Source organism: Drosophila navojoa, chromosome 4 (genome assembly GCF_054131105.1).
Source record: "Drosophila navojoa isolate 15081-1374.11 chromosome 4, UAZ_NAV_1.0, whole genome shotgun sequence".
In the NCBI taxonomy this organism is placed as follows: Eukaryota; Metazoa; Arthropoda; class Insecta; order Diptera; family Drosophilidae; genus Drosophila; species Drosophila navojoa.
Window position 1 is genome coordinate 26,424,123 of NC_142892.1, and position 23,469 is coordinate 26,447,591.

The 23,469-nt window shown below is 38.4% G+C and overlaps 2 protein-coding genes across 2 annotated transcripts; both read right to left on the reverse strand.

Annotated features, from left to right (window-relative positions):
* Window positions 1-352: 352 nt before the first annotated feature.
* Window positions 353-23,469, reverse strand: sff (BRSK family serine/threonine-protein kinase sugar-free frosting). The gene is made up of 15 exons (XM_089260472.1): window positions 23,289-23,469; window positions 23,128-23,222; window positions 21,684-21,910; window positions 21,471-21,621; window positions 9,442-9,657; window positions 7,159-7,358; window positions 6,880-7,104; window positions 6,350-6,822; window positions 6,109-6,267; window positions 5,883-6,049; window positions 5,070-5,174; window positions 4,914-4,989; window positions 3,997-4,169; window positions 3,801-3,931; window positions 353-3,741 (listed from the first exon to the last, which is right to left on the reverse strand). Exons 1-15 carry the CDS (start codon window positions 23,374-23,376, stop codon window positions 3,657-3,659), a joined length of 2,571 nt encoding a protein of 856 aa, XP_089116598.1. The 5' UTR covers window positions 23,377-23,469; the 3' UTR covers window positions 353-3,656.
* LOC149091573 (uncharacterized) lies at window positions 15,435-19,178 on the reverse strand. The gene is made up of 3 exons (XM_089260509.1): window positions 17,516-19,178; window positions 15,878-16,277; window positions 15,435-15,524 (listed from the first exon to the last, which is right to left on the reverse strand). The coding sequence occupies exon 1, from the start codon at window positions 19,011-19,013 to the stop codon at window positions 17,721-17,723; it is 1,293 nt and encodes a 430-aa protein (XP_089116635.1). The 5' UTR covers window positions 19,014-19,178; the 3' UTR covers window positions 15,435-15,524; window positions 15,878-16,277; window positions 17,516-17,720.

Here is a 23,469-nt window from a genome sequence, read left to right on the forward strand (position 1 = left end):
TAAATAATTATATCTCCTACATCTTTCAAGCTAGAGTCTCCAAATTTAAAATGTATATTAAGATTCATTTTATACAATTTCGGTTTTTGTTAAAATTTACCCCCCACCCCTAAATCCACCCCCTCACCATCATCTTTATAAAAGTCGTATATCAAATACTAGAAACTTGTGCTTCGGTATACACATACATTTAAGCATTATGATTACGTTCTGAAAGTTTCATTACGATCGTACGTCTAGAAATTAAATTATTCAATAAATAAGTTTTCATAATATTGCCACACTGCAGCGCAACCCAAGCGCAATTGCCTGTATATTTGAGTGTGTGTATGCGTGTGTTTGTTTGTATGCGTGTGTGTGTGTGTGTGTGTGTGTGTGTGTGTGTGTGTGTGTGTGTGTGTGTGTGTGTGTGTGTGTGTGTGTGTGTGTGTGTGTGTGTGTGTGTGTGTGTGTGTGTGTGTGTGTGTGTGAGTGTGTGTGTGTGTGTGTGTGTGTGTGTGTGTGTGTGTGTGTGTGTGTGTGTGTGTGTGTGTGTGTGCGTGTGTGTATTTGCTAATTATTATTGGAATATCAGTTGCTTGTAGGGTTCAGGGGATCTCGTAGTCGAGCACTCTCGACTAGAGCTTTCTTTCTTGTTTTTTATATATTTTGGGTTAGTAATCAAATAAAAAGAAAAACTTTTTAATTGGTTTTTTTGTGTAATATATTAAATCAATCGCAATATGCCAGACAGAAACTACTCACGATCGGAAGGATATCTTATAAATAAAACCGAGGTCTCTTTCTCACAAAAATTTGAACACCCATAAATCGAAACAATCTTGCAGCATTTATTATTACGTTTTCCAGTATTTAGAATTATTTGTAAGCATACGGGTTAGCAGGCAATTAAGATTTAATGGAAACTATCCAAGTAAAACTTATCTGTCTTCCAATTTTTTTTTTTTTTTTTTTTTTTTTTTTTTTTTTTTTTTTTTGAATTTGTATATGTACACAACAAAGGATACTTCACGTTTTTCTTCTGAGCAGCTAATACAATGGCTACGCTTGGGGTTTAGTATTCTATGGGAGCATTATTATTTAGTATTTTTATACTCATTCACGAAAGTGATATGTCCGTCCGTCTGTCCGTATGTTCGTATGAACGCAGTTCATTTCGACGCTATTGATGCTAGAGGCTTGAAATTTGGAACATATACATACTCATGTATATCTCCGATTTATAAAGTGTTTAAATATTCCGGATCCGACCACTAGGGGTGAAGCAAATCGGAAAATGCATAGTTGGATAGCTGAGTTACTAGTAATTGTTTCCCCAAATAATATTGGTACGCCTTTTTAGCGGCGTGGCATATCAAAAAATACCCTGTAATTTGTCATTTTTTGAGCTTGTTCTATGAGCTGGCAAAATTAAGTGTCTACGCTTAGTAGGGAACGCTCCAAGCTGATATTCTTATCATTCTGCACTTCTTTTATGCACGCACACATACATACACATGCATCCACCCTCACGCACCCACGCCCGCGCCCTGCTAACTGCGCAGTAAGTAGCGACTGCGCTTGGGCTGCACTGCAGTATGGGACAATGTATGAAAATGTATGAAAATTTACTTGGTGAATAACTTCCTTTGTAAACACACGATCTTAATGAAAATTTCAGGGCGTAATTATATGGTCAAAATGTGTGTACATTTCAAAGCACAAGTCTCTAGTACTTGACATATTTTTTACAAATTGGGAGTGAAGGGGGCGTGGTATCCAAAATCTGTTGACTACAAAATGTTTGTAACCATCATATGTATATACACAGTCTCCACGTCTAATAGTACTTCGATGAGGCTCAAAAAACAAAATCAAATTTTCGATTATTCTCGATAAAAAGTAATAGGATGAGTTATCGAAAAAATAAAGCACAAAATTTCAGCTCTCTAGCTCTTATATCTTCGGAGATCTCGGTGTTCATACGGACAGACGGACGGACGGACAGACAGACGGACAGGGCTGTATCGACTCAGCTCGTCGTGCTGATCAAGAATATATATATTCTTTGTGGGGTCTGCGATGATTCTGCCTGTTACATACTTTTACACAAAAACATTATACCCTGATTTCCCATTTTCAATGAGTTCAGGGTATAATAAGCTTGCTAAAAAATTAAAATGCTAACTAAAATAACACACAGGTATTTTCCCAATTTCCATGTTGTGGAAGACACTTTCAAGAAATTCACTTAATTATAGGACTACTTATCATTAAACAAGTAAGAACTACGAGTTCCGCTGAAACGAAGTTAGTGTATGCATGTGTTTTAGCTTAAAGAAATAAACAATCGCTTTAAATATTTGATTTGTGCTCACCTGATTTAGTGCAATGTATTTTCAAATGATTCAAAGAAAATAGGCTTTATCTCTGCTTTTAAATAAGAGCCTATTTAAATAAAGCAAAGCAAATATATTAGATTATTTATACACTTATTATATATAGATCCACTTATACCGTCTGTGCCATTATTGCAACAAAATTTCATGAGAAACCTTATACGGTTTTAGCGTTTTCCGATTGTATGCAGATTGGATTTGTGCAAAATCCGTTTTCTGTCATGTTTTATCAACGCAATCCATTTGGCCGCTTTTGTAGCTAGAGAATTTAAATATGGAGCATATACATATGTATTTGCGTTGGTAAAACAATATATAATCAATAATCGTAGCAGTGAAGAACTACTTACTGTTGATATTCTCAGTTATTATATCAAAAATATATGTGAATTTGTAGATGCCAAAATATAGAGTACAAAATGGGAAAATCTATATTTGGTAATATGGTTTTAACCCAGGAGCAGTTGGACCGCAAATGAATATTTGGAAAGCTGTACACCCGAATGCAACGTTTTTGCTGTGTATATTTAATAAATAATAATAATAAATATAAACAAATGGTGAAAAAAAGAAACATTTTTTCAACAAAATTTTTAGAGACAATGGTTTTTAATTTTAGGCCTATTATAATCAGTTTTGTAAAATAACGTTTGCAACTAGCAGCAAAAAAATAAAAGCCTCATGTTGTAAGAGATATTACATATTGAAACATGAATACAAATAATGTTGCTATTCAAGACGCATAAAGTGCACAATATCTATATAATTAATATGTGTGTATGTATATATAAATGTATTAAATATTTATACATATACAGATACATATATTCTTATAATCTTACATATATACTAAATTATATTATCATATCAGAAGCAGCCTTTACAATGCATTTATATTTATGTACATTCTAAATAATTTTTAAGAAGTATTATATTTGCATAGCTAATATTAAATTTTATAGCATAACTATACAAAATTATTCTATAGGTTAGCATAGAGACTTAAGCTGCAAACTGTTTTATTAGCAGTTGGGAACATTTTCAATATCTTCTGATAATAATTTTTATTTTTTGTTGTATTTATTTTTATGAAAAATAAATATACTTATATAATACATTTTTAATTAAAATAATCTATTTAAAGTTAATTAATATGAGCTATATTTTTATATAAATCCATTTTTAATTGGTTAAATTCATAAATCAAAACTAATAAAAAAGTACGAATAAATAAAAATGATAATTGGAAAATAAGCAACTAAATCAGAGAAATAATTCTCATGCGATTGCACTCCCGGACATCGTTGTTGTCTGTTGATCACCCTGAATTTTACGGTTGCGGTCATGCTCAGCTGTTTCAGAACTGTGGAAAATCAATCAAATAAAACTTGATTTGCTCATTCGAAATTTTAAGCTAGTTACTTAGATCGAACTGCAATGGGACTGCCTGTAATATCCACCGGATTGGGATTGTTGTTATTTGTCGTGGATGCCCGGCGTCCACTTCCAGATTTATAAGAAAATATGGAATCGTTTTCCATGTCATTTTCAATCTAAAAAAAAAAATTTATAAATATGACTATTAACTACACAAAATTCTTATTAAAAATGAGATTACTACCTGCCGCTTATAGGACAAGCGTTCGCTTGACACTGACCCACATGATGAACTTTCTGAGACCGCTTGCGTGACTGAAGCTACTGTTGGTGGACTGCTTGGGCCCGGAAAACGTTTTGAGCAGACCTGGGATTGTATGTGTTCACAAATACGCCGAAAGCGCCGTATGTTACCTATATGAAAGGTGGAGTGAATATTCTGAGTGACGTGTTATACTCTAAAAGAAAATCATCATGTGTGTGTGTGCGTGTGTATGTGCGAATTATTATTGAAATATTTGCTCAAAGGGTTCAGGGGATCTCGTAGTCGAGCACTCTCGACTAAAGCTTTCTTACTTGTTTTATTTTATAAACTGTTCTATATTCGAAACACAATTGTTATTGCATTGTTTTTGTATTGCACATGTATTTTCAGTATTTGTAAAAAATTGAAAATTTCTTTATTTACCAAGACCCTACCGAGCGCAGACACCTCTTATACTTCAGGAGATATAATTTTTATATAAATATATAATTTTTTTATTAATCTTTATGGAATCATAGTATTAGCTTACGTGCAAAATTTTAGCCGTAAAACTCTGAGAGATACAGCTTTATCCTAATCGGGAAAATTTTAACACTTTATAATTTGGAAACAAATAAACGTTGAATATAAACCCGAAATAGTGGTTATTACAGTATATGTACATACAACATCTGTATATATTTGGGTTGATACAGTGAAAATGTCCACGACATCAGGGGGCGTAGCCAAAGTTTATATCTCCTACATTTTTAGAGCTAGAAAAACTCGGTAACTTTTTAATTTTCGGAGCGAACGCATCTAAATTTGAAACGCGCCCTGAAGTCGTTTCAAATGAATAATTGTAGCGGCGCATTGGCAAATTTGTATCATGCATATACACATTTATTACTTACCTGATAGCAGTGTAAATGTTAGAGCGAATAGCATATCCGCTATATCGCCTTGCTTGCATATGGGACTGATGTCAACCTATTACAAATATTATTAATATTAATATTATTAATGTATTAAGCGTAGATGACAATAATCTTTTAATTTGGGATAAATACCTGAAATTTAACATGCCTTTGAAACATAACGGAGCTATTGCCGTTGCGCTTGTACTCCACACGGAATGATGTGGGGGAGACTACACTATGAGATAACTCTGCCATCTGTAAAATTGAAATATAGCTATAACAAAATATATAAACAAACTCTAATAAAGACTTTTTGAATTTAAGATAAGAAAAAAATAAATTTCTTCAATTGAATACACCCAATCCCAAATAATGTTTCAGTTTTATACATATATACGCATTTATGTGTATTTAAAACTGAGAAAGTTCAGCTTATACAAAATATACTAAAAAAATTAAAAAAAAAAAAAATAAATAAAAAAATGAAACCATCCGATAACTTTTTATCGAGTATCATAGAGTTCTGAAAGTTTCATTAAGATTTTACGTCTAGAAATAAACTTTTATTCTGTATATACGCGCATTCTAAAAATAATTCAAGTCTCTAGCTGTAATATCTTCTGAGATCGATGTGTTCGAACATGCAGACAGACGGACAGGGCTAAATCGCGTCAACTCGTCGCCCTGATCAAGAATATATATACTTTTTGAGGTCTGCCATGCCTCTTTCTGCGGATTTCAGTGGGCTCAGAATATAAAAAGTTATGAAACTCTAGTCGAATCTGCTCGATCACGAAATCCCCTGAACCCTTTGAAGAATTTATATTTTTATATTTATTCTCTTATAATTAAAGACATATATATTTGATTAGATATGTGTAAGAAGCAAATTTTCCGTTTTGAAGTTTTTTAATAGCTAAAAATTAATAAAGTATTTAAGTATTCAAATTTTAGGAATCTTACGGATAAAAATGCATGTATCAAGTGTGCCTTGACTGTGGCTATAGGTTTGCCCTTTACCAATATGGTAAATGTCTCATCTTTCTCAGTAGTTATTAAGTTACCAAACCAAGAACGTTTAGTAAGCTCTGGTGATGATTCCGGTGTTAAGTGTACCTCGTCAGCGGAGACTGAAAAATAGATAGATCAATCAGTAGTAAAGCTTAACTTTTATATAAATTACAAATACCCTGCATTTTCCTTCGATGAAAACGCGGACTGCCAAGAAAACTGTTTTTTATATTGGTAAGTCTTGTTTTCCACAGTTGTCCTCCTGGCATATTGCAGGGTGAACCAGGGACGCCTGGATTGCTATTATTGGTCAACGGTAGAACACTTGGATTCACAACTGTATTACAAAAGAGTAAAATGAATTTACATGCCAAGCATATAAAAAATACGGATAAATAAAATTTTGACTTTAATCATACCAATAGAAATTTTCGGGCCAGAATTTGTCCGATTATGCACGGTAGGTGAGGCTGCAGCGGAATTCCCACACGAATCACCACCCGGGCTGCTAGGTAATTGCACACATTCACTACGGTCCCGAGGAGAACCGCTACCACTACCTCTACGTTCTTGAGCATGACGTGTTGAATCACGGTGCTCCAAGTGCGGCTCTCTAACGACTATGACATCTCCCTCAATGCTTTTCTGTGAATTATGGGACGGGGTCCGGCTGACCGCCGTATGATGCCCCGATCCAGAACGATCCCTATCACTATAAGTTGAATGACGTGAACCAGCAGCAGGAGAGGTAGGCCGCGATATAGCACTAGCTTGTTGCTGAGTTAAGCTTATTGGTGAGTTACAACGAGTTGGACTGTGGTATGATGAGCTGCGCACTGACGTTGTAGGAGAGCGTCTTTGATGATTACGTGTACTACTGTACGATCTAAAACTATTGAATAATTATAAAAGCTAGTGAGCAGTAATGAACGAGATTAAGGAAACTTACTTAAAGGCCTGTCGTCGGGGCGTAAGTGGAGAGCCCTCAGAAATCTGACCATAGCTAGGCGCATTTGTGCCATTAATACGACATTTATCTAATCGTTTCCGGGGTGGATCCACTGTATCCAGTTCATTGCGTGGTTTTTGTGTTATTTCTTCATCATCTTCAAGGGCCGGCCGGCGTCGCTTTCGTTCAAGGAGAAGAAAATAAATGACCTTCTCGGTATTATGGCTGTAAGTAATAAGATATTAAACGGATTTTCGTGTACAATGATTTATTCAGCACCTGGCGCTTAGAAGTTCTTGTAAGAGCTTGTCCTTTTCCTTAAAGCATCCCAGGGAGCATATAGCATTTAAAACATCAGGATCTACAGCAGTGGCAGTAGGTATAACATGTGTTTGCACCACCTCCATCATGGGCAATTCCAGCTCCAACTCACCTTTACCACCAGCCGTAACCCAGGCATGACGATTTATTTCGGTTAACTAAATTACATGTACATTTGGAAATAATAAATAAGTTGTACCTTATGAATTATGTATGTTAAGCTTTTTGAATGCTTTGTTTATAGAGGTATGTTGATTACTAAGCTGTCCAAATAATTATAAGGTTAAGTTTTCTATATATTCATGGATTCGAATCCGACACTTTTCGATCAAGCGTCACGCCGCTAGTCACAACGCCATTTTACTTTTGGAAATTGTAATGGCAAAATTAAAATAGATTTACTGATGCAACGCCATCTACCAAAACTAAACTTACTGTTGATATGATTCTAAGAACGTGCTAGAAGTTTAAACGTATGTGTGCGAACTTATAGCTTATTTTAGCTGCTGAAGGTACGTTTGTTAATTATTTTTTAGCTTCCATTGACTTAACGCAATTTAATGAAACTTTCAGCATATGGTCTACATATTCTATTAAATAATTGACAAAAAACAAAAATGTAAAATTATTTCCAATTAGCTATACTGGCATCTGACTTGGACCTGAATATTTTTAATCAATAAACGTAACAGAGTGATTTATCGAATTTTAAAGGTCATTTCAAGTCTCTAGCTCTAATATCTTCTGAGAGCGATGCGTTCAAACATACGGACAGACAGACAGATGGACAGGGCTAAATCGCGTCAACTCGTTGCCCGGATCAAGAATATATATACATTGTGGGGTCTGCCACGCCTCAGTTATATACGTTACATACTTTTAACAAAACCATTATATCCTAATTTCCCAGGAAATCAGGTGTTTAAATATAAGCGCGAGTAACACGCCACTCACTATACTACACACATATGTATGAGTTACACGCCACAAAGTATTGGCACTTGCAAAATTTCAGCGTTCTAGCTATAATATATCCATCATAGCTCTTGATATTGGATGGTCTATACATCCAAATTTCAGCTTTCGAGCTCTTCAACAAATATGATTTGTGACATATTGGAAAATAGATTTTCCAATTTGCCACGCCCCTAGTAGACGGTCATGGAAATTTTAAAACTTTATAAATCTGAGATATATACGAGATATATGTGTTCTAAATTTCAACTCTCTAGCTTCAATAGCGCTGAAAAAACATTCATTCACACGGACAGATGGACATACGGACAGACGGAAATTGCACAAAACCAAATTTTCCTGCGAAGTATGGTATGGGGATGTATGTCTGCCAAAAGATTAGGAAAACTGTATTTCATTAAGGGACGGTTAATGCTGAAAAATACAAAATAATGTTTTATATTATAGTTTTCGACCATCAATATCAGAACTGGAACTTTTCAGCATCAGTGGCTGGAATCAAATGGAGGTTTTCGGTCGATCATCAAATAACCCAGACTAAACCTGATTGATCATATTTAGTATTAGCCGCCATCATTAAAAAGCAAACTTCAAAATGAGCAACAAAGGAACATTTCTGAAAATTAAATTTTTTTTTAAAGTATGATAGTAAATCACATTAGCAGCGTTCAAATTAAAAGTAGTCGAATTTTTGTTATCTCTTAAGTCTACCGTTTGAATAATATTGTTGTTTTTGTTGGAAGTAGAGCAAAACTTTTTGTTCATCTTGAAGAGACAAAAATTCTTTTTAATACGTTATGAATTGGTATGCGTTATCTTTATTGGTAATGATAATTGCGCACTGCAAAAAAACATGATGCTCGAATTATAAGTGGTTGGGGCTCGTAGAGATTCGGGATCAGAAGGCGTATTTCAAATCTTATAGACTTATTCTTTGGCAAGAAAAAAAGTTATTAAACAATTAAATTCCATGGTAAGACTACACTGCAGCCCATGCATGTCTGTGTGTTTCTTGTGTATGCAGAAAAAGGCTAAGAATTATTGAAATATCAGTTCTTCGTCGGGCTCAAACGATCTCGTAGTCGAGCAGTCGTGACTGGAGCTTTCTTACTTGTTCTTTTTTGGTCTATTCTCTTTCGTGAGCGTATCGAAACATACCTAGCCGTTTTTTTTAAGGTAATATCTATCTGTCTTATGTATTTAATCCATCCTATTAGCAGATAAAATTTTAAATAAGATATTCTGCATTTGTATCTTATAACTTACCGTTAGTCGTCTATCTGGATTAACCTCAATCATACCACGAAGTAAACTTTGACAATCGGGTGGAACAAAGTGTGGAATATGAAACACACCCCGTTTTACTTTTTCAAGCAATTGACGCAAGTTGTCATCGTCGAAGGGTAATGCTCCCACCAGCAGAGCATACAGAATTACTCCACATGACCAAACATCCGCCTTGCGCCCATCGTACTTCTCTCCCTTGTGGCAGCAGTGGAATGAAAAATACAATAATTGTTAATTTATTATTTATAACTTAAAAGAGAAATATTCATATATAGCTTGAGCTCATTATTGCTATAATATGAAATAAGAAACTTTTTGGTCAAGACTACTCCACTCGAATCCCATTAATCCTTCGAAGAACTAATAAAATAATTACGGTGGGATGGGGTTACGAAATAAAACCAGAGACCTCCAATAGCAATCCTTGTCCCTGGTAATTCAAGTTTACACACAGCCTCCACGATCGGCCCCACTGAATAGCGATTAGGCAGCCGACCAATCGTGAATTAATGTGTGCAGAAACATTAGAAGAATAGAAAGAACTTACTAAAGTGAATTTTTCGACCATATATGATAGCGGCTTGCAGTCGGGACCCCTAAAAAAAAACTCAGTAGAACATCACAAGACGAAAGTGATCCCTGTTGCTGGATGCTGAAGAAACTAACCAGCAGCAGCGCGAAAAGTTCTTGATAGTTCATCAGCGAACTTACGTAAAAAAGTCACTGCCCCGAACAGCATGTAAGAGCGTTTGTAACCTTACAAAGCCTATTATCATAGATATTGCTAAGCCCAGACATCAAAATAGGTTTTGTCAGGCAGGTCATAATTTAAAAGGCGTGCCCGTTGAGCATATGCCAGGATCGCACAAAGCATACGACAAACCACAGCAAAATTGTAAAAATTCTCTAAGATAATCTTCACCGGAGCAAAACTGCAGATGCACTTTTGATCGTAACGCAGATCTTCGGTGAGCAGTATAACCGGAGTCTGGTTGGAGGACGACGCCAAGACTGCTGCCATATGGATACCCATAAGCAGTGGACAAGCTACTAGAAAGCAAGTTAGGAAAGTGTTACATCCAGGTCGTAATAGTCAGTTGCTACCTAGCTCGTAGCGACGACATAAATACCTTTCAAAATAAATTGGACAAAATTGAGTATCTGCTCGTGGATCAAAGGCGGCTGCCTTTACACATTTAGCCAGCAAGCCGATTTTTCGACGAAAATTCAATTTTTTCATGGAAAGTAAACCTATTTCAATTAAAAAACTTGAATAATATATACTTTAACTAAGACTAATCAAAAGATTTTAATTGTTTTGATGCATCCGTGAAATTTTGCCAGCCCTTCAAATTCATCTGTTTGATTGCATGCAAACCTAACAAGAAGGCTCTCTGATATTTTAATCATTTTATACATCATTTATGCACGTATAAAAACACGGTCTTCTAACTGTGCAGTAAGCAGCGACTGCGCTTGGGTCGCGCTGCACTGTGGGCAATATATTGAGAATTTATTTGTTGAATAATTTAATTTCTAGACGTACAATCTAAATGAAACTTTCAGAACGTTATCATAATGTTCTAATGTATGTACATTCCAAAGCACAAGTCTCTAGTTTGTATACGTCATATGTATATACACGGTAAATCTGAAGCTTCTATGTCTAATAGTGTTGATGATGAGTGTAGTATGTTGTATGATATACATATAAGCATATGCTCACAGTATAGTAGTGTACACAATATATGAACATTATCAGGCCCACAACATAGCAACACTTTGTTGCTTTATTTATATTTTAACAGCTATACATAAGTGCCGTAATATGATCGGTCACTTATGTATAGACCGGCCTGCAGCGTGGGATCTGCAACGTAAGCATTGTTACGCCGCAGCTTAAACGCTAAAATGTATATGCCTTCTGCATATACATACAAACATATATACACACACATACCACATGCTACATACTCACATTCTGCCGCTGCTTTTAGCGACAGAATTCTTTATGTAAACTTTATGTATTTAGGCTAAGACGAAACCTCTTATAATTCAATAAAGCATTCATAAAATGACAGCAGAACCGAACAGTCGATTTTTATACTCATTCACGAAGTGAATTAGTATATTGGTTTTGTGCAATGTCCGTCTTGCTGTCCGTCCGTCTGTCCGTCTGTCCGTCCGTCCGTCTGTCCGTATGAACGCAGTTCATTTCGCCGCTATTGAAGCTAGAGACTTGAAATTTGGAACACATACTCGTGTATAACTCCGATTTATGAAGTGTTAAAATTTTCCCGATCCGCCCACTAGGGGCGTGGCAAATCGGAAAATGCATTTTCCGATATACCAGAAATCATGTTAGTTGAAGAGCTAGAAAGTTGAAATTTGGTATGTAGATCCGCGTTGACCCCCCAAGTCCAAAAAGCTATGGTGGATATATCTACGCCCATTGGGGGCGTGGCAAATCAGATAAAACTGTATCTCATAAAGTTTTAAAGCTAGAGCGTTGAGATTTCGCACGTGAGCTAATGCTATAATTCTATAATGACTGATTAAAAAATTATATGTCTACGCCTACTGGGGGTTTGGCTATATTTTAGGCACTATTGAAGCCAGAGACTTGAAATTTGGTATATATACGCGAGTTGACCTCCCAAGTCCAACAAGCTATAGTGGATATATGTGCGCCTAAAGGGGGCGTGGCAAACCGCAAAACTTTATATCTCCTACAGTTTAAGAGCTAGAAGCTTCAAATTTGGATAGTTGAGTTACTGGTAACCTCCTCTATCGATGCCCCAAAAATAATTGTCACGCCTCCTTGGGGGCGTGGCATATCAAAAAATACCCTGTAATTTTCACATTTTTTGAGCATAAGCATTCAAATTTGGCATTTACGTTACCGTTAGCTCTTTCTAAGAACTGGCCAAAAATGAGGTGTCTACGGCCACTAGGGGCGTGGCAATCGGCATTTGTAGTATCAAATTGCGACATTTATATGCTTGAGCTATCTATGTATGTACATGTATATACAAATAGGCTTAATAGGCATTGATAACACGGAAGGAAACATTTTTATAAAATTTAAAAATAAAATTTAAATATTTAAAAAATATAAAAGAAGCTAAAATAACTAAATTTGTAATTTACAAAAAAGAGTTTTCCGCGGGATTTGAACTCGCACCCAAGCCATGTTTGTCAAAATAACAAAAACAAATTTAGCTGGCGCCTTTGCCGACAGCGCTACCGTCTACTGTGAACCAATATAATTAAAATGAAATCCAAAAATGAGATTCTTGTTATGACGCATTATAGAAAAGAAGAGCCAGAGTAGAGGATGATAAATTTGCATTACATACATACACACATACAAATAAGCGCGTGCATAAGAAAGGCTGGAATGCTTGATGCTACATATGCGTGAAGACTTATGTACATACATATACATGCATATATGCGTACATACATATATGAGGGCTTTTTAAGAAGAAACAAATTTAAACTTATAATTGTTCAATTAGAAAAAAGAATAAAATATCTATTTTATAAAAAACGAAATATGTATGAAAAAAAACACAACCTTAATGGGGACTTGAACCTCCGCCGCTGTAACATAACTTGCGACGCCTTTAGCGCCCACGTTATCGCTTTGCTTTACAGACTGGTAGCTAAAATACAATAAGCTAATAACAGAGCGTCATCTGACAAAACTACAACAACAGCTAGAAAATCCAGAAATCATCGCAATTCTTAGAATGCTAAAAAGCGCGCTTTTGTAATGTAAGCAAACGCTAAAGAATCTGCAATAGGTGTGACCGAAAGCTATCAACGAAAATTACCATACATTTGTACTCAAAAAGTGCACGATCAATTTAATAATTATCGATTACTCGATAAAAATTACCAAAAGCTACAATATAATCAAAAAGCATAATTGTTTTGTACTAATTTTTTTTTAAAGCCAAATTAAATTAAATTTACAAAGGGACTGCGAATGAGTATTCCGCAGTCGGTAGCGCCCGACTGCAACGTTCTTACTTGTTATTATTACATGAGACTGAAAAAACAAAACCAATTTTTCGATTATTCCCGATAAAAAAGTTATAGGATGATTTATCGAAAAAATAAAGCAACCGATATTTAAATAATAATTAGCACACACACACGCACATACACACACACCGCATCGAAAAAAACACACGCGCGCACACACACACACATACGCATACACACACATTCACATATACAGGCGAATGAGCTTGGGTTGCGCTTCAGTGTTGGCAATATTATGAGAACTTTTTTGTTGAATAATTTAATTTCTAGACGTACGGTCTTAATTAAACTGTCTGAACGTAAACATGATGTTTAAATGTGTGTGTATACTGAAGCACAAGTCTCTAGCATTTGATATACGACTTTTACAAAGATGATGGAGAGGGGTGGACTTAGGGGTGGGGGGTAAATTAACAAAAACCGAAATTTTTTTTTTTTCTTGCGAGCGTGAAAAAATTATTATGGCTTAAACAATTTTTACTAAAAACAATTTTACTAAAAAGAGACACAAAGGTATGTAGAATATGTGTATTACAAAATATTTTGCTCATGTATGTTAATGTGTTTTTTGTGTGCGTTCATTTGTGCTGTCCAAAAGTATAAAAATGCTAACCTGTTAGCCTGTCTGTTTTGGATTATAACTAATTTTGTGCCAAGTTGTGCCAAAAAGTAATTATGTGTTATTATGGTGCTAGGTGTATATAAACTAATCTTGAAAGGCTTCTTTGCTCCTTTTTGCTCCGATATGTAAAGTCCCTAATATTATGGCTGTAGTTGAGTTCGCCTATAAACAGTTGCTCGAGTTGGATCTATGATGAGCTGAAAGAATTTTACTTAAATATGGAGAAAAGGATGAAATTACCACCAAAGTGAGAACTTGAATATGTTAACGACGGGATTCGTCAGAAGAGAAAATTGGCAACCGATTTGGATGTAAATCAAGGGCATAACACATCTCTCTTTGTGCATACCACCGCAGTTTCGGCCGAAAAAACGAGTGAGAAAACAGCCCTTGTGTTAAAAAATACATTTCTTACTCAGATTGACCCCAATAAGGCTAGAAAAAATCGTTTTACTCAGAAAAATGACTCGGTTTCACTAACGGAGGATGAAGCTTTAGCATATCTGCTTGAAAATTCATTGACTAAAAGTCAATACAACAACTTTCGTGAGCTCAGCATTTCACGATCTTGCGAACTTTTTCCTGCTTACAACATTTTTATACCCTGAACCCATTGAAAATGGGAAATTAATGGTATCGAGTATATCACTAAAAAAAGGTAACTCAATCCGATATTTCTTTTCGATAAAAAAACCTTATCGAAGATCAGTTATAAATTAATATCTCTCACATCCTTAAAGCTAGAGTCTCCAAATTTAAAAAATATATTAATATTTATACTAATTTGGTGTTTGTTAAAATTTACCCCCCACCCCTATATCCACCCCCTCACCCTCATCTTTGTAAAAGGCGTACTTCAAATACTAGAGACTTGTGCTTCGGAATATACATACATTTAACAATATGATTACGCTGAAAGTTTCATTAAGATCGCACGTCTTTATATTAAATTATTCAACAAATACATTCCTGTTATATTGTCAACACTGCTTCGCAAGCACTATGCGCTACCTTAGCCTGGTACAGCTCGTCTTCTTATTCGCTCGACCCTGCGTAGCTCCATCATCATTGTGGCCGCGAAGGTGCTTGTTAGTTCCCAAGCTTCCTCCGATTCCAACATGGCGTTGACTATGTTGTCCGCTCTGATGGAGCGGCCCAGTGCCTCTTCTATACGACGCCTCTCCTCCAGGAACCGTCCACATACGAAAAGGATGTGGTTGGCGTCTTCCATATGCCCCCGCCCGCACCAGGGGCACTCGTCAGTTTCCTCGTGACCAAAACGCTTCACATAGCTCCGAAAGCATCCATGGCCCGAGAGGATCTGCATAAGATAGAAGTTAACCTCGCCGTGTTTGCGGTTAACCCATGGTTCGAGCTCCAGGATGAGCTTGTGTGTCCACCGCCCTTTGGCTAAGCTATTCCACTTCCTTTGCCATCGTGCAATGCTGTTCGCCCTGGTAGTGTTGTGTCGCACATGCGCGTGCGAATTCCTCTCCACGGCTTCGGCGACCAGGTACTCCAGTGGCACCATGCCGGCTATGACAAGCGCCGCATCATCGGAGACAGTTCTGACTCTGATTGCGCTCAGGGTGTAGATGCCCCAGCTGTAGCTCGGCGTTGCCATCGCTCTTGCCCATATGAGCGCAGCATAGAGGATGACGGACCTAATGACGCTCATTAGAAGGAGACGTTGCTGTTTAGGTCCCCGCGTGTTACGCATATTTCTCGAGAGAGCTCTACAAGAATCAGCTGCCTTTTTATGCACATATTCTAAGTGCTCGCGGAAAGTTAATCTTGTGTCTAACATGACGCCTTAACTTAATCGCCCTCTTTGACACGATGCTGACGCTGCCTATCCTTATATTGGCAGTCGCCACTTTCTTGCGACTGCTTACTAGGACGACTTCCGTCTTGTGCGCCGCGAGCTCGAGCCCAGCTCCTGTCAACCAGCTTCGTATGCGATTGATACTTACGCTGCACATATCCTCTGTATCTTTAAGCTCCTTGCCTATGGCGACGATAGCCACATCATCAGCAAAGCCAATGGTGTGCGCACCTGCTGGTACTTCCAAGCGCAGTACGCCGTCGTACATGATATTCCATAGGAGAGGCCCCAGCACTGAGCCTTGAGGTACTCCAGCTGACACTGTATGAGTTGGGGGACCCTCACTCATGTTGTATACCAGTGTTCTTCCTCTGAAGTAGCTCTTTATTATCTCTTTTAGAGATTTAGGGATATTATATTGTGACAGCGCATTCAGTATCATATCCCAACTAGCTGTGTTGAAGGCGTTCCTAACATCCAGGGTCGCGATGATGCAGTATTGCTTCGTCCCGTGCCTCCATCTGGTGCCTTGTTGCCAGGCCAACAACTTTTCTAGAGCATCTGTTGTTGACCGGGCCTTCCTCCGGCGCTAGCAATAGCAGTCTCCAGTCTAGAGCAGATCAATTTCTCAAACACCTTTCCTATGGTGTCTAAGATGCAGATCGGTCTGTATGAAGATGGCTCGTCTGGTGGTTTGCCTGTTTACCCGCGTATAGTCTTTTAACTACTGTCTTATATGCCCTGCCCCAAGGGTCATATTCGGCTGAGTCGCACAACTCTAGAAAGCATTCTCTTTTGCTTGCCCGAATGGCCTTCTTCAACTGTCTTCTAGCTGCCTGGTAAGCTAATTGTAGACCTACCGCGAGCCCGTTGGCAGCTTCTTCTCGCCTGGATGCATATGCGTCGAATGTCACCTACTTGTGCATTCCACCAATACGTAGGCTCTTGTTGTCGCGTGAACTGCTTGCGGCGTAACATGCTGCTATTGCAGGCACTCTGTATTTGGGCCACCATTTGGCATGCTCTGGCCTCAGCATTACCAATTGTGCCCAGAGACTGAATGGCCTCTGAAAAAGCCGCGGGATCAAAAGTATCCAGCCGATACGATTCCCTCCACAAGGTTGTCACCCTGGCAGGTGGCCTATTCTGAACAGGAGTGCCGTATGATCGCTGCCCGTATAGCTATCGCAGTGGCTCCATGTTGCTTCCCGAACGAGGGATGAAGTGACAAAATTAATGTCAATTACAGATCCGTATCCAGCCCGACTGAAGGTGAACTCATGGCCAGTGTTGAGCAGTGCAACATCTAGTGTCACGAAAATCTCTAGTAGGATACGGCCTCTGACATTTGTTGCGTGGCTACCCCATTCTAACGCCCATGAGTTAAAATCTCCTGCTATAATGGCCTTCCGACCCCTAGCATCCTCGGCAAGCTCGTCAAGCTCGTCAAGCGCCGTTGTGAAATCACTGAGCTGCATGCGGGGGGCCAGGTAGCAGCTGTAGAGCCATAGGCTACCGTATTGGCCACGTACGAACCCATTAAATGACTTAACATTCGAAAGAACATTCGTTGTGCCACATACCCACAACGCAGCTTTGCCATTAGCATCTGTTGCCCATGTCCTAGGGCAGCTGGCTCTACAGTGGTGAGGCTCATTGAGAAATGCTACGTCTATACGTTTTTCCCTTATGGTCTGCTCTAGAAGATCTTGGGCAGCAACACAATGATTTAAGTTAAGCTGGAGGAACCTTAACATTTCATTTTACGAGCAGCCTTGCGGTAGGATGGGCACTTGAAGCTGCCTGCTGAGTAGTCTGCTTTTCACATTTCCGGATGCAGAGGCTACATTTTTGTGGCTTAGTGCATGCTTTTGCACTGTGTCCCATCTCTCCGCACCTGAAACAGGCGCCCTTTAGGTCACAGTCGCTTCCACAGTTTGCTGCCATATGACCGTAATCAAGGCACTTGAAACAGCGTTTAAACTGATCCACGGCGCGGATACGGCATACAACCCATCCAATTCTGATTTTGGACAGCTCGAGCAGAGTTTTGGCTTTTCCAATTGGAAGAGCAACTGTAGCTCTTTGCTGTCCACCAAAAGCCGGTCGAAGCGACTTGATAGCCTCAATGGGGAGTGAGCTATCCTTCAACACCGCCCTAATTGATTCCAAGATCTCCTCTTTGCTCGCTAACTCATCTAGCTCACGAATCTCAATTTGAGCCGATTCGGTAAGTGTTTTAACTACCGCTCGGTCACCCAAGGCCTCGCCTACAGCTTCGTGAAGGGCCTCAGCGCTATGCTCCGGCTTCCTACTCAATTGCAACAAAAGGTCCCCCTTAGCGGTCTTCCTAATACCTTGGACGTCGCCGCTCAGATGCTTTAAATTTGGGTCGCTCTTGACCACGCGAAGCATGTCCGCATAGCTGCAACCACCTACACCTGAAACCGCGATGGCGTCGCTTCTGGAACGTTTTTGCAGCGGCTTGCGTCCCTTAACAACCGTCCAGCTGTTCGAATTCGTCTGTCGACCTAGTTGGTTGGTTTTAACGGCTGCAGCCCGTAGAACCATTGGCTCTATTGGATTTGCTGCGCTTTTATTGTGCTTCGGCTTTTTCGAGGGAGTTTTCCTCTGCTCAGTGGCAACTTCCCTCGACCGCTTGGGCGTATTACTACCTGCTGTAGCACTAACGCTCGCTGTTTTAGCCTTCTGAGCTACTTCTTTGACCAGCGTGGGGCGCACCTCGCAGTCTTTGACCGGTCGGTTGCAGAACGCTTCGGCCGTCTTTTGGAGACTGACCAGCATAGCCAGCTCCTCTCTCATTAGTGCATTTATATGCCGCTGCCCCCCAAATAGGGCAGACAAACCCTCTAGCGTAACTCCTATTTGAGCTAACGCTTCTTTTAAAGACTTGGGTGCCTGGCACTCAGCCACTGGAGACTGGTTACAAGTCGACGGCTGCGGCAACGCCCTCTGTTGTTGCTGCGGCGATCGCTGCAACGAGGAACGGCGCGCAAAAGCTTGCAGCTCCTCCTCCATCATGGCCTCCATATTGCTCCGACTACCACGGCGTGAAGCCTGTAGTGGGCACTGCCTACTAATATAATTTGAGTTTAGAGACCGCAGTAACTTAAACTCAACCTAACTACAGCGAGAGCCCGAAAGTATGCACTACTTTTAATACCTGCTACCTCACACCAGCAGCTGGGTTGCTGTCTTTGTGTGTGTGTGTGTGTGTGTGTGTGTGTGTGTGTGTGTGTGAGATTTCTTACTTGTTAAATGTAAAATACTTATGGTATATATATATGAACCAAATTTCAAGAACCTAGCAATAAATCTTTAATTTTCGTCGAAAAATCGGCTCGCTGGCCCACAGTGCATTGTGGCAGGCGATCTGAATGCGCGAGCACTAGATTGGGGAATGCCATCGATTAACTCTAGAGGACAGAAAATTATGGATATGGGCGCTAGATCCGGGCTAGTGGTATTACACCGCGGAAGCAGAGCTACCTTCCATAGGCCGGGATATGAAGGTAAAATATCTTACATACCCTTCGGATCCGAGGACATTGTAGATCGGATAAATACCGAGTATATATCATATGCTTTCCATAACACCAGTCTGCAGAGCTCCCCATCATGTCCAAGAAAGATTTTCCACAGATGGGATATACATAAGTAAATTCGATAAAGACAGACAGCTGAATTAGGTAGACGACAGGCGACAGGCGCACTGGTGGAATCACGATATTGCAAAACCAAGTAAGATTGCTCTAACTCGAGACTGCTCGATTAGGAGATACCCCGAATCATTTAAGCTGTTATAATCATTCTGAATTTCTTTTATGCTCACATACATACGCATGCACCCGCACGCATGCAAAAGCCCGCGCTATGCTAACTTCACATTAAGAAACGACTGAGCCTTTTATACACATACAATCCTAATGGAACTTTCAGATAGTAATATTTAAATGTGTGTGTAAAATAAATAAATTGCAAAAGGTTTCTATCCATTATATGTATATACACAGTAAATCTGAAGTTTCTAGGTCTAAAAATGTTCAAATTAGGCTGAAGCAAAATCAAATTTTCGATTTTTCTTATATGAGTTATCGAAAAATATGATAAACTTGTACTGCGTATGGTATACACGATTATACATATCAAATTTCAGCTCTCTAGATCTTATAATTTTTGAGACGTCATACGGACGTACGGACAGACGGACGGACAGGGCTATATCGACTCAGCTCGTCGTCCTGATCAAGAATATATGAATATACTTTATGGTGTCTGCGATGATTCCTTCTGCCCGTTACATATTTTTTCACAAACCATTATACCCGTATGGGTTACAGTTATACCAATTAAGAAAGCTGTAGTCAAGACGTTAATGTTAATTTAATTTGGCGACTCTTGCTTTAAAGATGTAGCAGATATAAATTTATTACTGATTTTTGATAATGTTTTTAATCGATAACAAAATAATGGGACAAGTTTGCGAATTTCAAGTATCTAGTTCTTATATCTCCTGAGATTAACGCGTTCAAACATACGGACAGAGCTAAATCAACTCAGCTCGTCGTCCTGATCAAGAGTACATATATACATATTGCAGCACAAACATACATATGCAGCTTGGCCACTGTGCGTGTGGATATGCAAAGGGTAGGTCTATTGTGAAATAATTTGGAAATTCCTGTGGCGCCCTATTAGAGAGGCGGCGGCGGTGTCGCGCTGTCACTGAGTGTAGTCCAACTAGCGTTTTAAAAGCAACAGAAGCAGGTATTGATACGAGGATAAGCAGGCAGTTGAGCTCAAACAGTGATACGCGAAAGTTAGAATTCGTCGAATTAGTCGAACGAAATAAATGTGTCTCCTACATATATATTTGCAGATATATATTTTTAGGATCGAATACTCCTGTATTCCACACAGACTGGTACGAAACGGTATTGAGTGACTGGAGGAGCTGCAATACTGGAACCAGACCTGTGGAATATCAGCTACGATGACATCCTAAGACAGGTAATGCCTGAAGACACGTTCTTAATTGGATATGATAACGATACCGCCACGCTATATTATTATATGGTTATAATTATTCTCGATAAAAAATTATTGGGTGAGTTATCTATCAAATATGATAAACTCGTACTGCACGAATACACACATGCAAAATTTCGGCTTTCTACCTCTTTTATCTTCTGAGATCGACGCATCATAGGGAACAAGGACGGACGGACAGTGCTATATCGACTCAGCTCAGCCTCCTGATCAAGAATATACATAATTTTCACAAAAGCATCATACCCTGATTTCCCAATTGAAATGGGTTAAGGGTGTAAAAATATATACATATATGGGGTTGATATATAAGGACCTCTTGACCTTTCAGTAGATCTTTATACAAATTACAATGACTAACACCTGATACAACACCTGTATTTTGTGCTGTCGTTCCAGCACTGGTGTCTACTTTGCCTCTTATGTAAACAAACTTACGCGTATAACTTCCGGGCAAGCGTAGTGTGGAGATCCGCAAGATGTTTCCAACATGCTACCGGCTGGTTGAAGAGAGGCCATACCGAAATCTGCTATTTTAATATTGTTCTTCTCATCCAGCAACAGATTTTCGGGTTTTAAGTCGCGATGGCTGCAAATTTGGGTAAATATTAGAAAAACTGAAACATGTATATTAGTTATTAAGCTAGTTACCATATCGAATGTGAATGGCAGAAGTCCAGTGCAGATATAATTTGCCTAAAAAACTTTCGCGCCTCCTTTGGTGTTAGTCGTCCCTTTTTAACTAGATAATCGAAAAGCTCGCCGCCAGAAACATGCTCCAGTATCAGGTATAAATATTTCTTATTTTCGTACACATCGCTTAAGCCGAGAACGTGCGGATGGTCGATTAATTTCATAATTGCAATTTCACGTTCAACCTTGAATAAAGTCAATAACGGTTCATAAATTGAATTAATTAAGGTAAACAAATTATTTTAATTTTGTTAAGACTACCATCTAAAGACGGACGGATATAGAGACAGGGCTAAATCGACTCAGCTCGTCGTCCTAATCAGAAAATATGTATGCAGTATGCAGATTGTTTGTTGGAATCTGGTAAGCGGAAATTTGATAAGTATCTAGAGGACTACACTTAGATACTGGGAACAGCTTAAGCAGGACCGATAGCAGGAAACTGAAGATGGACTATCCTTATCAACCTTTTAAATCGTGATGATAACATTATAATGAATGTAGAGATGTAATGTTATAGATAACTACGAAACTGGTTTTAATCGAAAACAGAAAAATTGGAATGGTTTTCGTTTTTTCTACCTTGAACCCATTTTCAATGGGAAATTGAAAATGGGAATAAAACCGATATACCCTGAACTCATTGAAAATGGGAAATCAGGGTTTAATGGTTTTGTTGAAATTTATGTAACAGACAGAAGGAGGCGTGGCAGACCTCACAAAGTATATATATATATTCTTGATCAGGGCGACGAGCTGAGTCGACTTAGCTCTGTCCGTCTGTCCGTATGTCTGAACGCATCGATCTCAGAAGATATAATAGCTAAAAAATTGAAATTTTTTGTCTGTATATGCAGCGGGGATATTGAGTTTATCTTCGACTATCGATTATTTTTATTATTATTATTTTGTTAAAAACATTATCGAAAATCAGAAATTAAATTATATCTGCTACATCTTTAGAGCTAGAGTCACCCCTAAGAGAGGCGTATTTCAAATACTAGAGACTTGTGATCTCTAAAATAATATATATATATATATATATATATGTATATATAATATAGTGCATCGACAAGAAAAGTTATTAAACAATTAAATTCGCGTAGTAAGCCCACGCTGCAGCCAATGCTTGTTTATGCGTTATTCCTGTGTCTTTGTGCATGTACGAATCAGTTGTTTGAAGGGTTCAAAGATCTCGTAGTCCAGCAGTCTCGACTAGAGCTTTCTTACTTGTTATTGATCTTTAAAACTTGATCTTCGCGTGCTATATAGGAACGTATATTAGGGAATCTCGACGAAAACGAATTCATAACACATAATGCCATGCCATCAAATTATTACTAGGCCCTATGTAATCTTTAAATATATCGGAGAGCTTTGATGTGTCAGCTGATCTGCTTACCTTCATAAGTACTGATTCGCTAAGTTTTTCACGGTTTATTATTTTAATTGCTACTTTTTTCCCAATCACACAATGTACGCCCAATTTTACAAGACCTATAAGAAATATAGTAAAAATAATGGCTTACTATATGCCAACAATATTCATTTGCAGTTACTTACCTGTTTGACCCTTACCAAGTGTCTTTTCCAAGCGATATGGACCGACAAACTGACAGTTCTCTGTCATCATGGTGTTTTCCTTTTGCATCTTGTTGATTAGCTAGTTTCTGATTGCTGGGAGCTATCTGTCTTTAAAAATGATAGTAAGGCGTCATCTGGACATTCGCTCAAACTCCAAGTT

Excerpts from the sequence above, each read along its gene's own strand:
- LOC149091573 (XM_089260509.1), bottom strand. The coding sequence starts at position 19,013 with ATGGAGGCCATGATGGAGGAGGAGCTGCAAGCTTTTGCGCGCCGTTCC.
- sff (XM_089260472.1), bottom strand. The coding sequence starts at position 23,376 with ATGCAAAAGGAAAACACCATGATGACAGAGAACTGTCAGTTTGTCGGT. Across the intron at positions 7,359-9,441 it reads ATCCAGATAGACGACTAACG|TTAACCGAAATAAATCGTCA; the intron begins GTAAGTTATAAG and ends CATGTAATTTAG. Across the intron at positions 6,268-6,349 it reads TGGCCCGAAAATTTCTATTG|TTGTGAATCCAAGTGTTCTA; the intron begins GTATGATTAAAG and ends TTTGTAATACAG.